Source organism: Pleurodeles waltl, chromosome 2_1 (assembly GCF_031143425.1).
Source record: "Pleurodeles waltl isolate 20211129_DDA chromosome 2_1, aPleWal1.hap1.20221129, whole genome shotgun sequence".
Classification (NCBI taxonomy): Eukaryota; Metazoa; Chordata; class Amphibia; order Caudata; family Salamandridae; genus Pleurodeles; species Pleurodeles waltl.
This window is the reverse complement of record NC_090438.1, coordinates 116,783,567-116,800,914: the sequence shown is the minus strand read 5'-3', so window position 1 is coordinate 116,800,914 and position 17,348 is coordinate 116,783,567. Positions and strand designations below refer to the sequence as shown.

General features: G+C 44.6%; 1 protein-coding gene across 1 annotated transcript in view; it reads right to left on the bottom strand.

The window, feature by feature from the left end:
• TRPC5 (transient receptor potential cation channel subfamily C member 5) overlaps positions 1–17,348 on the bottom strand; it is a 961,283-nt gene that overhangs the window by 164,497 nt on the left and 779,438 nt on the right. Inside the window, exon 7 of the mRNA XM_069211163.1 lies at positions 10,629–10,824. Within this exon, the coding sequence (XP_069067264.1) occupies positions 10,629–10,824 (196 nt within the window). The remainder of the gene's footprint in view (positions 1–10,628; positions 10,825–17,348) is intronic.

The window sequence follows — 17,348 nt, the reverse complement described above, 5'->3', positions numbered from 1 at the left end:
CCTTCCCTTTTAGAGGAAGCCTCCCGGCGGTTCGGGAGAGGCTTCCTTCACTCGCGCACCACATCGGGTGCGGGCGAGTGTTCCCTCGGGCCCCCGGAGGGGTCCGAGAGTCATTCCTCAAAGGAGGCAGGACTATGGGAAGGCGCAGGGAGCGCCCCTTCCCCAGTCTCTGCACCAGGAGCAGGACGCTCCTCTTTCTTTTACGGGGACACTTCGTGGCAGCACAAGTTGGAGAGGGAGACCTCGACGGAGGTCCCTTCCACATTTTTGGCCCCAACATTGGGTAGTGGGCACCACCCGGCCCCCATCCCACGGACAGGGTGTGCGAAGGCCGAGGCCGGCCCCCACCCCGAACGGAGGCCCCCGGAGGGGCCCGTTCATGAGGAGAGGGTGCCAACTGCCCTTCTTCACCCCAAAACGTCGTGTGACTCCCTGTTTTGCACGCCGGAGCGCCGGGGGCCCCCCACACTCACCTTTAGGCACTGGAAGTGCCCCCTTCATCCAGAAAACAGGTACTTTCTAGGGAATCTAGGCTCTAGGAGCCTAGTATAGACTTTTGGTTGTTTAAATTTCCCACCTGTTGACTGTACCTACATATATGTGCTAATGTTCCTTTCTAGGCATGTCTAGCTGATATGTATGTATATGACTTGTGGTATATTCTCTAATGTTTCTTTTATGGGTATTTAGGAATTGTTCATGACAAGTGCATATCCCTTTTTATTATTCTTCCTGACTACTGCTTATGTTGCAGAATCCTGAGTACTTACGTGTTCTAATGTGACAACTGCATATTAGTGCAGAGTATTAGTAACTTGTGTAACCTTCTGACAACTGCTAAGGTAGCAGGGTATTACTTGCGTGTAATGTTGGTCTAATTATGTTTTGTGCAATACAGTTTATTTTTACATAGCTCAGTGTTGTGTTTACTTTGTGGTGTAGATTTTGCGTCCCGTGTGTTGTGTGTTGTGCAAACGCTTTACACATTGCCTCCAGGTTAAGCCTGACTGCTCGTGCCAAGCTACCGAGGGGGTGAGCAGGGGTTATCTTGGACGTGTAACTCCCAAGCCCTGACTAGAGTGGGTAGGTTCTGACTGGCTGAGGTGCATACCCTAGCCAACCAGAAACCCCATTTCTAACATTAAGTCTCTGGCATTGAACTCTGCTTTGGTTTGTGCTCTCACGGTTTTCTCAGGTCTCATCAAATGAAGTAAAACCAGTGATGAATAATGGAGCATTTTATTGAATTATCAGGTACACTGATTTCACACTTTAGGGTGAAACTGCGGCCATATATGTTCCTCCACAACACTACTCATGACTGCACACATGATGCCACAGATTAAATCACAAATGACATTATCAGCAGCATCACTGGTGACAAAACAGATCATTGTGGACAGCGAAGGCAGTTTAACTAGGTGTCAACAATAAAATAAAAACGTTGATCCAAAATACAGCAAGTCTCAGCATGCAATTTTGATTTAAGCAGAACGTATTATGGAATTAGAAATCTAGGGCCGTATGTATTAACACATTTTCCCATAGCCATAGAATGGGTAAAAACCTTTGATACATTTGGCCCCTAGTGCTGTAATTGATGGATTAAGAATGCAAAATATGCATTTCAACATGCAGCTTGAATAGAGGTATAGTGATGCACATGTAATCGCTCATTTGGGTCATTGCATGTAGGGCTTGACTCTACAGGAGGGCCCGACAAAGCCAAAACAGGAGGACAGGGGGAAGAGCCTATTGCTTGCACTTTGCATAAGTTGTGCATCATTCCTCATTGTGCATGGCCCAAAGCTTTGCACGGTTGTTGTACACGTACAAATGGTATGGAGCGGGTGTGGTTAAAGACCAAGCCCTGTGTTTAGTTCTACCTCACACATGGCTGAAGGTCAGTGCTTAATTTGTGCTTGTTGTTTCCGGTGCAGAGCACCACCACTTATTATTGAAGGCTGTTAACGCTGAATTCACTAATGAATATTCATGTATTCTGACTGTTGAACTTACATAGAAAATTAGTTAACGTAGAGAAGTAATACATACATTTGAAGTTGTGCCTATTTGAGTGGGCGCCAATGTTCACGAAGTGCACTTATTAATGGCTTATTATTATGAAATGTTGAGCTCATGTTTTGATTAACGTAGTAGTATGTCATATTAAAGGTTATGTGTTATGTATTAGGTTTATTAATCATAGGCCTTAACTTTAGCGAGGTCTTGGGCCTAGTTGCACAGCCTCATGTCAAGCTGCATTTCTTAGGTGACATAACATTGCTGCTTAGCGATTTAAATTGTGATTTTCCACTGTACTGACCAAATGCTCCTAGCTGAAAGTAATGACTCATGAGAATCGCTTATTAGAATATGCCGTACCAACTAGGGATACAATGTATAACGTAGTATGTGTAAGAATGACCTTCCCAGGAGAAATCAATTGATGCACTGACTGGAGCATAAGCCGCTACAATATTGATACCTGACAAGCCCAAGAACGGGAACAGGAGAAGAGGAGCCAATCATTGACATGTGAACTGTATGCTAGTAAATTCTTAGATCTGGGGTTCTACTTTCATTGGACTTAATGCAAACATGTGATTCTTTAACCAATAGGGACGTGGGAAGTAGTTTTAGGAAATCTAATGTAACCAGACAGCACCGAGAGACCACTTTTCGATTATCCTTTTCCGAACCGCATGAAGAGACTTTACTTTTCCTGAACTTCAATGCTGAATTCCGATGCGTTGCTGACCAGACTGATGTCCAATTGACGAAGCCTGTCAAAGCTTGCTGAACCATACTGAGGCAAGGTATAAGATGATGTTACTGATTGTTATGTCTATTTGCTTTTGTTTCTAGGTAACAACTGCTGATTTTGATAGAGCCATAGTTAGATGTTTTCCAAATTGGTGTTGACTAAATTGTTTTGCATGAAGCCCAAACATGCTATTCTAATCTGAGGTTAGTTAGGGTACTCACTGATGATACTCGCTACATGTGTCACGCCGCGGCGGCCGCGGCCGCAAGCACAGGCCGCCGCAGCACGACATTTAGAGAACCTTAAAGGCTTGATGGATCAGACTCTGATGATAGAATATTGGTTGAATGAACGAAGAATGGAGAAAAAGAAGAGTCGTTTGCCATCACACTCAGTGACGTCTCGCACCTTCCTTCATCGTACTGAAGAAGTCCGTCCTGAACCTAAGGGGGCTACTGAGGAAGAGCCAATGCAAATTGATATGGCTCGAGGACCTTTATCAGCAAGTGAAAGAGAACACAGACGAAGGAAGGGACTTTGTCTATATTGTGGTGCAGCTGGTCACCTAATTCGCACCTGCCACATTCGTCCACCAAAGCCTTTGGGAAACGCCAACTCCCGTCCTCAGTGAGAAGGGTGAGGACGGGATATCGTGAAATACCTTCCATTTGTTCTTCCAGGGAGGAAGGAACTGCTCTTTTTCCTTTACCAGTTATCCTTCACTTAACTGATGGCCGGGAAGAAAGAACCCTGGCTTTATTGGACTGCGGAGCCAGTGGCATCTATTTAGATGAAGCATGGGCCAAAGAACGACAGATAGCACAAATACCTAAGGAAGTACCAGAACAAGTACACACGGTGGATGGATCACTCTTGGCCTCAGGACCCGTACAATATACCACCCCTACTTTCTGTCTGCAGTTTGGGAAACACCAAGAAAATCTTTCGTTTGATTTAATTTCATCACCACACCACGTCATGATCCTGGGATTTCCATGGCTCACACGGCACAACCCTTACATCAACTGGGAAACAAGAACTATTTCTTTATCCTCTCACTTTTGCCAACACCACTGCTACCTAGCAGGGGATTATTGGTCCCCAAAAGGTCTCTTAGCAGCACCCCCTAAGGTGGGAGGCTCTATTAACGTCCTACAGGGAGTTCCCAGGCATTATCAGGAATATGCCGATGTATTCCAGAAGCCAGAAAAACCTGAACTGCCACCCCATAGAGAATACGATTGCGCTATTCCTTTAGAACCAGATACAGTGGTTCCTTTCGGGCGAATGTACTCTCTCACAGAACCTGAGAAGCAGATTCTTAGGGAATACCTTGATGAGAACCTACAGAGCGGGTTGATTGCTCCCTCCTCTTCACCTGCAGGGGCTCCTCTCTTCTTTGTGCCTAAGAAGACGAAAGATTTGCGTCCCTGTATTGATTTCAGAGGATTAAACAAGATCACTATTAAGGATCGGTACCCATTACCCCTCATGAAGGACATCCTAGAAGCAGTCAGAGGGGCAAAGAGATTCACCAAGCTGGATCTCAGAGGAGCCTACCATCTTTTAAGGATCAAAGAAGGTGATGAGTGGAAGATCGCTTTTAGAACACCTTTTGGTCACTACGAATATCGAGTAATGCCATTCGGACTCACCAATGCCCCTTCCATTTTTCAAAGGTTCATGGATTCTATCTTTTCCGATCTTTTGCAACAAACAGTGGTGGTTTATTTCAACGACATTTTTATCTTTTCTGGTCACCCAGAGGAACACTCTAAGCATGTTCGCCAAGTTCTAGAGAGACTCCGACAACACCATTTATTCTGCAAACCTGAAAAGTGCGAGTTTGATCAGACGGAAGTAAAATACTTGGGGTATTGCATTAACCAAACTGGAGTCGCCATGGATTCAGACAAGGTGCAAGCTATATTGAATTGGCCATCTCCTTCTTCCATCAAGGAGACTCGGTGTTTTTTGGTATTAGCCAATTTCTATCGACAATTTATAGCAGACTTTGCCCAGAGAACCAGCTACATTACTCAAACCCTTAAAAAAGACCATCTAAAGAAGGGCTTTTGTTGGACACAAGACGCAGAGTTAGCCTTTCAAGACTTAAAGAAAGCTTTTATTCAAGCCCCCATTCTACGACACCCAGACACGAGCAAACAATTCATTGTTGTCGCAGACGCATCCGAAAGAGCCATTGGGGCTGCCTTACTGCAAAGACAAGGCGATGATGATTTAGAACACCCGGTATTCTACCTTTCCCACATTTTATCTGACTCAGAATGGAACTATTCCGTGCTAGAACGTGAATTACTCGCCTTAAAGACCGCATGCACAGAATGGAGACACTTTCTGATGGGCTCGAAAGAACCCTTTGAAGCCCGGACAGACCACAGAAATCTACAGTGCTTAAGAAACTTTCAGTGTCAGAATAGCCGGCAGGCTCGATGGGCTTTCTTTTTCAGCCAATATGACTTTTATATTACATACATCCCTGGTTCTCAGAACATCCTGGCGGATGCCTTGTCCAACGTTACCCTGAGTGCAGCAATTCTCCTGTACAGAACCTATTTGACAATAACAAGATCATTGGTTTAGTACAGACTTTTTTAGACCAAATCAAGTCCGAATATGCCCGTCTAGGAGACACAGAGCTGAATAAGTTGCGTCCGCAACTTCATATAGATCAAGGGTATTATTATCATGATAAGGCCCTGTTCTTACCCACTAAACTAGTACAGACTGAAGCCTTACGTATGTGCCATGATTTCCCCATCGCAGGTCATCGAGGAATGAAAGCTACCCAAGAACTTCTGCTTCGCTCCTTCTGGTGGCCAACTCTCAAGACAGATACTGAAGAATATGTATCATCCTGTCCTATATGTGCTCAAGCCAAGACACCCCGTACTAAACCAGTAGGATTACTTCGTCCACTACCAGTTCCCCCAGGTCCATGGCACACTATCTCCACAGATTTCATGTGCTCATTACCCTCTTCAATGGGAAATCACGTAATAATGGTAACGTGGACTCCTTCACTAAGATGGCTCACTTCACGGCCTTAAGAAAGTTACCAACGGCAAAAGAATTAGGTCAAATCTTTACACAAGAAATCTTTCGACTTCATGGATTACCTCAGGTCATTATATCGGATAGGGGTCCTCAATATATCTCCGGATTCTGGAAACAATTCTGTAAGACCTTGGGAATCGAAGTGGCCTTATCAGGGTTCCATCCTCAAACTAACGGACAGACGGAACAACTTAATCAAGGCCTCGAACAATATTTACGTAGCTTCTGCAATGCTACGCAGAGTAATTGGGCTACCTATTTACCGCTTGCAGAATTCTCCTACAACAACTCAATACACAGCGGCTCGAAAGTCTCCCCTTTCTATGGCTCCTACGGTTTCCATCCTAAGGCCTTTCCAACTCCACTGAAAGATACTTCCAATCTTCCTGCCATCTCCTCCTATGTTCGACAGCTACGGGGGTGTCCAACGTGTTATCCATTCCAACCTTATGGCCACTAAGTCTCGCATGAAAAAGATAGCTGATAAGAGACGTTGTGCGGCTCCTCACTATCAGGTCCATGATAAAGTTTGGCTCTCCTCTAGATTCCTACCTCTCCGACTTACTCAGAACAAATTCAAACCCCGTTTTTATGGTCCCTTCCTGATTCTCAAAAAGATTAACCCAGTGTCTGTGCGTCTTCGCCTGCCCCGGACTTGGAAGATACACCCTGTATTCCATGTCTCTCAACTTAAACCTTACCTTCCTGATCCTTTTCACAGACAATTCTCCTGTCCTCCCCCTCTGTTGATTGATAATGTCCTCCCCCTCTGTTGATTGATAATGTGCCCGAGTACAAGGTCCAGGAAATCTGTGACTCTCGGTTTTTCCATGGACGCCTCAAATATCTTATTCATTGGAAAGGCTACCCTATGAGTGAGTGTTCCTGGGAAGATGCCCCTTCAGTTCATGCCCCTCTTTTGGTCCGTCAATTTTTTCGGCTCTTTCCTCACAAACCTGGGGCCTCGGGGGGGACCTACTGTCACGCCGTGGCGGCTGCGGCGGCCGCAAGCACAGGCCGCCGCAGCACGGCATTTGGTGAACACCACGGCCTGCATGCAGGCCGCGGGGGAAGCCGCGGCTTGCGGCCAGGCTGCGGGGGAAGCCGCGAGTCTGGCCAGGGGTCGCGGCACTCGCCGCGCCCCCTTCTTTTCTTTCTGCCGCAGGGGCAGACGCGGCAGGAGATAAGACCCCGAGTTGGGTCTAGATCCTGCCACGCATAGCGCATTTAGTGCGCTCTACATTCAAGCATTAATGTAACCTTCTGCTTCACCACTTACCAGTATTAACAGGCAAAAGCCGGATACCTGCACATGGTGGTGTTTTTATGCATGCCTTTTCCCTTTCCCAGCATGCTGCCCACTTCCTCTCTTCCCAGCATGCACTGTTTCTCTTTGTTGGACGCATGTTCTTTATTCAATGTTATACTCTTTTCCCCAATCCAAGATGGTGGTGTTTCTACTTCCTGTTTACTACTTCCTGTCTAGGGGTATATAAGGGGAATTCAGCTGCTTGCTCATTGCGTTGCAACACTCCTTTGGTGGTAGTCACACTCCGGCTGGTTTCCTCTTGTGGATCCAGTATTTCCTGACCTATCTTCGTCTTCAGTTTTCCTGTACGCTCGGATCTTCAGTTCTAACGCCCTTGTGTCCTCCTTCTGTTTCAGGGAGTTCCTGCTGGAGGTTTTTTACCCTTTTGGGGTTTTTCCTCTGGGACTCCTTCTGGAGGGCACGGACTGTAGTGGCTTGCTATTGTCAAACAGCACCGTGGCTACCGGAAGGGGTCGCCCCTACCTCGGCCAGACCAGAACCTGCCGGAATCGGGGTCGTTCCCCAACCTTCATCAACTTCGACGGTAAGCCCCGTGAAGACCGTGACAACATGTAATAACATTTGATGTCTTTTCTTTGCTTAAGCTAAATGTATGTCATTTTGTTTGTGCAGCTATTCTTACTATTGATTTGTACTGTAACCTTAGATTGTGTAGTGGTCCAAGCCTGGATTCAATTGCAGTTCTTTAGGAGATTTGGTCAGCGAGTATTGTTTCTTTATGTGTATCATTTGATTGTGAGACTAAGTTACATGATAATATCATTGTTAGTATAGGGAAATAAACATTCTAACTTTTACCTAAAGGGGTGATTATTCATGACTGAAAGGTCATGGTATGTGGACATTACTGACTCCGATGATTATTGATGTTATTGATTGCTATTGATTTTTATTTGTATGGGGTTACATGGTGGGAACTACTCGAAAGGCAGCCAAAAGGTCCATCGACCTACAACACGTCCCCTTATAAGTTAACTTACAAAGGTCTGATGCGCTAACAGTGCTGGCACTTATTTTTTCTGCCTCAAGCATTTACTGCAAGCAAAAGATACATACAGGAAAGACAGAGGAAGAGAAAAACGAAAAAACGTCAGAAAGGGTAAAAGCAGGAAGCTGCAAGAGGGAGCTGAAGGGAAAGGGAATGGCTGTAAATGGATTAATGAGGCCCAAGATGGCTTCAGGGTTACGCTGCCTCAGTATACCATGCTCGCACATTTAATTGCAGCAGCCGCATGTTTAAGAGGAGAGCTTTGAGCACGGGCACGTTTTTATTTACAAATTAAGCACTGCTGAAGGTAAAGGGCCTGGCAGAAGATGGGACGATATGTACTGCCACCAGTGATATCTTCAATGATGACAAAAGTGAGGTGATGTGAGATGTCACTAATGACATCATTTTTTACATTATCTGTGACATCATTTATGATATCACAGGCAGTGGCTGGGGGAGGGCCTACGCTTTGTAAAAATTGGAACCATAACATCCTTTCAGTTGAGTTTGTATGTACATATTCAAGTACAAAACACTGTTACATTTTAGGTACGGTTACCCTATAAAACTGAAACACCTTCGTCCAACCACAAACCACAGCTCGCACACCTGCCACGCAATTCACGCAAACCATAATTTACACATCCAAAGCAATGCTCAGAAACTCACCCTTGATGTAAGGGTGGACCTTTCAAATGACATAACTGATCTCACTAGAGATGTGACAGATCACATCACCAATAACATTATGAATGTTATGAGTCTGGATACAGAATTATTTCATTATGTATGAATGTGCTGTAATTTAAAGGTGTGATGTGACGTTTTATCGTTTACTGGTATAAATATTATCAGGTCATAAGCTTTCCATTTAGTGTGTGAGTTATGGTTTACAAGGCAGGTGTGCAAGCTATGATTTGTAGAGTTAATCACAACTCAGGAATTCCATGCATTTGTGGTTTTATTTCATAATATAAATGCACTTAACTATGGTACTGGGTGGATATGAGAGGGCAGTGAATGGTTGATTGCACAGCCTGATGTTTGACAGGTCCTGCGCTCAGTCCTCCATGGCCATGCACAGAGGAGGTTGGCTGCAGGGCCTGACCTACCTCTAGGTCCTGTGGCAAACCCTTTCAAGGGTGACTGAACCCCACCACTGGGCTATTTATAGTTGAGGTTAGCCAGAGAGCCTCACCTATAGCCAGGCTGTGCGTCCAAACTCATTAGGTGTCCCATCTTGCAAGGCCAAACGCTATGTGGCACTATGGCCTGGCTGGACGCCTACTCCTGTTGATTGTGACTTTTGATTACGCATAGCGGCGCTTGAGCATAAAGCCTGACCTTTATATATAACAATAAATAAATAAACATATATATATTTATCAACCCCAATCTTTCCAGGGTGCTTTGGAATGCTTCACAAAAAGTGCAACGAAATCAGGACAGATACAGAACACTAAAACAGAAAGGCAAACTGAACAGTAGAATAATAGGCCACTGAGGAAAACGGTTATCCATGTATTCCTGTGTGAGGTGGTATTGGAAGAGAAATGCTTTGATCACTCCCTGGAACGACAATTTTGAGGGATAATTTCACAGGTTCAGGCAGTAAGTTTCAAAGTTTATGTCCAGACAGGTAAAGGCATGCTTTGCTGGTCTTCAGTTCTGTACTTTGGACATTTATCTTATGCTGACCGTCTGCAGTGATCAGTTTGGTTTGGAGGAAAGAGCACAGGTTGAATAACTTCTTTTAAATCTGCATCCTCACATGTAAATTAAGCATTTGTGGTTTTTCAGGTGGTGAGATGTATGTTTTTTGTTTAACGCAAGTATAACCTCCACAGGGTCCATGAGTGATCATTTAACTGACTCTCGCCACTTGGTGGATATTCCTATTCACTCTGATAACCCATTTTAAAGTAATAACCAATTCTACAATAGAGTGCACAGTACTTTCAAATGACCAAACCTATGACCATAGATCATGTCTTACTAAAGGTTTCCCATAGAACTGTCTTAAGTCAGAAGATACAGTTTGAAGATTATCTTGAACCACCAGTTACAATCATGCCAAGCCAAGGAAACCTTTAGAAAATCAGACCTGAAATATGTAGGTATTTTTCTTCATCCAGCTTCACATGTTTTACTTAAAATCTCCACCACTCATAATCTTTTTAAGTGTTTTATGTATTTCAGGATACAGGAACAGGATACAAGGCGATGTGCAATACAATGCAATTTCAAGCACTTTTTCTCAGTGTTCTTCCCATACACAACCTCATCTGAATTTGTAATGACTAAAAACTACAGAGCAAAGGTAGAAAAGGAAGTTTAAAAAACAAATCAAACATTCAAAAAGACGTATATCCATTGCATCAAGACGATCGCGCCCTGTAAAACTATTAATGGAGCGGAGACATGAACGATTGTTGAAAAGACAAGGGAAGTGATGTACTTACAGCAATGAGTTGGTATGAGTTGTTCATCATGGCGATGAGCATGTTGAGTAAGACAACCAGCGATATGACATTGTACGTTCCAAACATGGTGGCGCCGACAAACTCTGTAAATTCATGTCTTGCTTTCACGTTGGTGACATAGAGATTCAGCAAACCAAACACTGACCAGAAAAGGGACTGGAGGGTCTCGAATAACCTACAAATCAATAAACAGAGTTGTTTCTTAAAGATAACAGTAATGGAATGCAGGTAGGGATCCATGTTATTGTTAAATTTACATTTTCATTTGGGCACATGGACTATATTTTATTCCCAGTCGAATCATAACATTGTTGTTACTAATACTTTTCTGACCTAGATGATCAGTTTTGGATTAAAGTTTCTAACTTTAATTACTGCTATGTTGTCCAATATCATTTTGTTGGACAGGTGGTGCCCGATAGTGGAATAATGCTAAACATCTTCACATTAAAGTCCATAAACTAGAGGATTTTTCTGAGCATGATTTCTTAGGTTCTGATTTAAAAAATCTGTAAAGATTTACGTCTGCAGATGTGATTTATGACTTTGGAATTGGGAAATATGCAGTTTTGGGTAGTGCATGCAGTCAAATGTTAAGGGTAAAGGGCAGAATAGCGCTTCAGGATTTTATGATGTTTTCAGAAACATTTTGCATGGAAATACATGTAAATTTCCCTTGATGTTTTTCCAGACAGAAAAGTGGATGGCGATACACCATATTACGCAGAGGTGCAGACGGAAAAATATTCTCTTAAAAGGGAAAAATGTAGGAAAGTTTGAGTAAATTCACAAATCTGCTGTGGATTGTCCAGATGTTGGACATTTTGCAGGAATAAGTGTATGCGACAAGAGGTATTGATGTAAATGCACAACTTGTGTAGATGTTAGAAATAGGGTCTCTGGTTGGCAGTCAGTTTGTACTCTGTCCAAGCAGGGACCCTCACTCTAGTCAGGGTCAGAGACATACACAGTTCAGATAACCCCTGCTCGCCCCCTTGGCAGCTTGACACAAGCAGTCAGGCCTATCTCAGAGGCTATATGTAAAGTATTTGTACCCACACACTATAACACAGTGAAACCACCACAAAAGCACTCAAAACCAGGTTAGGAAAATAGCCAATATTTATCTCAGTAAAACAAGACCAAAATGACAAACATCCAACATACACAAGCAAAGTTATGAATTTTCAAAGATTAAACTTCAATATAGTGCTTAGAAATGCAAATGCTTTGTTGTTATCACAGCATCGTGGCGGAGTTGTTCCCAACAACCCGATGACAATGGTGCCAGTCACGGAGTTCCACGACCCCCAAGTGAGGAAACAAGCCAGTGCACGGAGTAGGGGAAGCGTGGTATTGCTGGATTCGGTGTGGCGTTGGTTCCTCTGCTGCAGAGCAGTGGAGTGGAGGGATCGGTGTGAAGCGGGGAGATGCGGCGGTGCGAAGCGTTGGTTCCTTATGCTCCAGCGGGGGTTGAAGTCCGGCAGTCAAGACGTGGTGGGGCGCCCTCACGGGGTCGGGGTCGGGGTCACGCCACGGGGCTGCAGGTGCCACGGCAGATTCAGGTGTCACGGATGTTGATGACATGGCACTCGGGACTCACAAAGTCAAGGGAGTCAGCGGGGTTTTGGCAGCCTCAGGCCCACAATGTCAGTCGGGGTTATCACACTCCAGTGGGGGCCACGTTTTTTGGTTGCAGGCTGCGTCGCAGGGTCGGGCAGCGGAGTCAGACCAGGCATTGTCCGCCATCAGTGGCAGAAAACTTGTTTTTTCTTGATTTTCAACCAGCTTTCACACCAAAAGGCCCAGAAACTGGAATAGGCACCACCTGGCGAGTTAGGGTCCACAACAAGTGAACCCAGAGGCTGGTAGGTGAAGTCTTTGCTGTCCCTGAGACTTCTTAACAGGAGGCTGGCTCAGTCCAAGCCCTTGGAAAAACTTCACAAGCAGGATACACAGCCAAGTCCAGTCTTTGTCCTGTCTAAGGCAGAAGCAGCAACTGCAGACTAACCCAGCAAAGCACACACAGCAAAGAGGAAGTACTCCTCCTCCAGCTCTTCAGCTCTTCTTCTTAGTAGAGGTTCCTCTTGCTTCAGAAGTGTTGTAAGAGTCTGGGGTTTTGGGTCCACTACTTATACCCATTTCTCCCTTTGAAGTAGGCAAACTTCAAAGGAAAGTCTCTTGTTTACAAGATCCTGCCTTGCCCAGGCCTGGCCCCAGACACACACCAGGGGGTCGGAGACTGCAGTGTGTGCGGACAGACACGGCCATTTCAGGTGCAGGTGTCCGCTCCTCCCACCTCACTCTAGTCCAGGAGACTCATCCGGATATGCAGGACACTACCCAGCTCCCTTTGTGTCACTGTCTAGAGGGAATTCACAAGCAGCCCAACTGTCAGTCTGACCCAGATGCTGACTCCACAAGCACGCGAGGCACAGAATGGTTAAGCAAGAAAATGCCCACTTCCTAAAAAGTAGCATTTTCGAATAGACAACCTAGAAACCAACTTTACCAACAGAGGTATTTTAATATTGTGAGTTCAGAGACCCCAAACTTCAGGTCTCTATCTGCTCCCAATGGGAAACTGCACTTAAAAGATACTTAAAGGCAGTCCCAATGTTAACCTATGGAAGAGATAGGCCTTGCAATAGTGAAAACTGAATTTGTCAGTATATCACTATAAGGACATGTAAAAAACACCAGTCAATGTCCTGTCTTTTAAATACAGTGCTCCATGCCCATGGGGCTACCTAGGGCCTACCTTAGAGGTGACTTACATGTAGTATAATGGAAGGTATGGGCCTTGCAAATGTGTACACTTGTAAGGTCCAATTGGCAGTGCAAGACTGCATACACAGATACTGCAGTGGCAGGTTTGAGACATGTTTATAGGGCTACTCGTGTGGGTGGCACAATCAGTGGTGCAGGCTCAATATTAGTATTTGAGTTACAGGCCCTGGGCACCTCCAGTGCAATGTACTAGGGACTTACAGGTAAATCAAATATGCCAATCATGGCTAAACCAATCACCAATACAATTTAGACAGACACCATATGTACTTTGGCAATGGTTAGCAGTGATTAAAGTGCCCAGAGTCCTAAAGCCAATAAAAACTGGTCAGAAAAAATAGGAGGACAGAGGTAAAAGTCTGGGGATGACCCTGCTAAAAGGGCCAGTAGATATCCTGGGATTTTTGAGAATCGTTCCAAATTTAGTAAAAATTGTAGGGATAAACCCATGAAAGTGTAGAAGTGATTGCTCGACAGTTTGCTTCGTTGGAATATTGAGAGAACAAATTTAGAGCAGGTGCAGCCCCGCCAAAATCGCAAAGGAGCATTCCCCCCTGGCCAAGAGCCAGGAGATGAAAAATGAAACAACAGTTCCACTATTGTTTTATTTTTCATCTGCTGGCTCAGCCAGCAGTACAGTGAGGGGTGGGGTTGTGCTATGGGAGGTGGGCGAGAGGGATGAGGAGATAGTGCACTAAGTGCGCATGTGTGTTTGGAAAGCGGTCTCAGGCTGGCCAAACACACATGCGCAGTTAGGTTTCTCCAGTCTGACTGTGTTTAACAGCCAGGCTGGAGAAACTGCACAGGCCTCAGGGCTGTCTCTGAGTGGCAGTCCGAGCTGCTCAGACCAATCCTGGTGCTGCTTTCATGCTAAAACCATTTTCACAAGAGGCAACAGCAATGAAACCTGCCTTCCCTAGATGAGCATTTATCAGTGGTAAACTTTGTTAGTCAAAATTTAGATGGTAGTACCAGCTGGTCTAGGGGCACTAGCAGAGATTTGAGGTCGGCAATGCCAGTGGCAACCTAAACAGGTTAGGGGAGGAGTAGCAGCACAGACAATGCAGAAATTGGGGTTTGGGATTTAAAAACTGTTTGCAATAAACATTAACCTATCATTGTTGTCCACCCTCACCATCTGTAGTGGGTGTGATTCTAGTTTTCATTATGACATTTAAAATATCTGTGAGGCACCAGCAAGACAGTGGAATTAGTTATATCCTGCTCAGGCCTAATATTTCACATGGACGTCCCAAAAGAAATGTTGTATTTCTTTTTGACTGTAGTTCAGCTCTGTAGAGTTTAAACTACGTTGCCCTGCAGATAAAAAGTGTCAAAGGTTTAACTTTTGATTGGTACAAGATACCAGGTCACTGCCCTTGTATATCAGTTGCATGTTCACAAACTCATATCAAGACTGTTTTACTCTTTCAGTTGCTTATTGTTGGACTTGGCCCTCTCTGTAGGGTTAACCCCAAACCTTTTGCCTTCATCCCTTCTGGTTTCTGAATTTTCGTTTGTTGGCATTAGGACTCAGAGCACTTTACCACTGCTACAGTGCTGGTGCTCACTCCTTTAAAAATTGTCTTACACCCAATTAGCACATTTAATGTACTTGTAGGTCCCTGGTAAAGTGGTACTACATGTACCCAGAGCCTGTAAATTAAATGCTACTAATGGGCCTGCAGCACTTAATGTGCCACCCACTTAAGTAGCCATTAAAATGTGTCAGCCTGCCATTGGAGCCTGTGTGCAATTTTAAGCTGCCTATTCAACTAGGCAAATTAAAAAATTTCCCAGGCCCAAACCTCTCATAATATATATATATATATATATATATATATATATATATATACATATCACCGCTAGGGTAGGCTCAAAACAGATCATAGCGCAGGGTACACTGTTTTTAAAACGTTGGACATGTTCTTTAAAATGTTATTTGTCTTGGTAATGAAAAAGCCTTAAATTCATTTTTCACTATTGTGAGGCCTACTGCTCCCATAGGATAAAATTGGGTTACCTTATTACTTGAATAAATTGGTAACTATTGATTAGAGACAGGTACAATTGTTTTATTTGTTACAAAAAGAATAGTATTTTGAAACCCTCTGTAACCGTAAAGTCGGATTTTAAGTCACAATTCTGAAAAGGTCACTTTTAGAAAGTTGCCATTTCCTAGTCCTAACGGTTTGGTGCCTGCAGCCTGTGCCCTGGGTCACATGACTGTGATGAGCTTGGCAGTTGAGCTTTGTGTATTCCTTCCATACAGTGAGACAAAGGGGGACTAGATGTTGGCACTGACACTGGACTCGAGGGATGACTCTCCTGTTCTATAATACACCATCCCGATTTTAATACCCCTGCACACAGAAGAACAGCTTAGAAAAAGTGAAACTGGAGTAAGGAGGATATCCAGCACTACTGATGAACCTGATCAGGAGTGTAGATCCCGCTCTCAAGACTTGTATTCCTGGACTCTTGTGGACTCCAGGGCTGGTAGCACTAGTGTCCTGACACTCTCTCAGGGCCAAAAAAGGATGGACTTGTCCTGAGAGAAAGTAAGATGGACTGGTCCTGTTTTGTGTGCCCCAGACGTAGGCGCTATAGAGTCTTACTAGACATGCTGACACCCTGCCAAGTGGCTGAAGGCCTTAGTGAATGAGTAATACAAGCAGGAGGTTAGTCTGTATTGAATGACTATGGGGTACTGTTGTCACGAAGAGTCAATGTCAGTATTCAACCAGGGCTTGACAAAGGGGTTGGTCCAGGCCCCTGCAACAAAGCTGCTATAAAAGAGGAAGGAAACAACAGGACCAGAGACTGTAGAAAAGTTGTCAAGTACCTTCAAGTAAGATTCTTTGGGACAAAAGGCCGCAGAAGCGTGCCCCCTAGTGGCCACAGCCACCACCAAGAATACAGAGTTCTGTGAAACCCTATCGACATTGACCCCACAAGGCCTTAGAATTATGTGGAAGAGGTAGCCTTGTGAGCACCACAAGAAAATTATATATAGATCCTCTGTAGATGCCCTGACGACTGGGAGCAGCGTCAGGCCGAAACTGGAGGAGTGCTGTTAAGATCTCCAGCCCAAGGAACCCATCTATGTTGAATTCCCTTTGTGATTCTGGGTGCTCTTGTGCACCTAATTTCTTCCCTTAGAGATGGCAAAGTCTACCTCTCCTCCTGCACCTAGTGATAATCAAAGAATTACCCCCAATCTGCACCAGTGAAGCCCCTGGGTCCTACCACATTGCCTGTGTCCATTGGGGGCCCCCTTGGGCAGCAGGGGCTTTGCTGACCCTTGCATGCTTGCCTGCACTGCTAGTGCATGTCAGCAGGTAGATCAGAAGGGGCTACTGGGCTTTGCGGCATCACAGGGACTGCACTGCAAGGGGACCAGAAGCAACATCTGCTGGAAATCCGAAACAAGACCTGAGAACAAAGGAGCTCCTCTCCTGGTAATGAATTTATAGCAATTCACATATTTTTCTGCATTGACCGCAGAGGTGCAGACCACTACAAAGTGTATATGTGACCCTGAGGTCTCCAGCAGCAGTGGTAAACTCCTAGGCATCCTGTGTGCCAGAGATTCCTGAGACAGCTGTTGAAAATGAGATTACAACCTAGAGGCTGTGTATAGCGTCGGCTTGAGGTGGATGCAATAAACAACTTAAACCAGTTAGATGTTGGAGTAATTATTGACCCTATGGCATTATTAGGCATGTCTTTTTGGTAATGAAAGGCAAATGTTATAAGGACTGTGGTGAATCCCTTCGGGTTATTATTATGACATGCAGCCCTGAATGTAGAAAACTTGCAGGCCTGATTTTCTTTTTTAACATTGTGAATACTCTTGACAAAGCCAGTAGGTCTGATTTACAAAATTAAAATCCTTTATATGTTTTT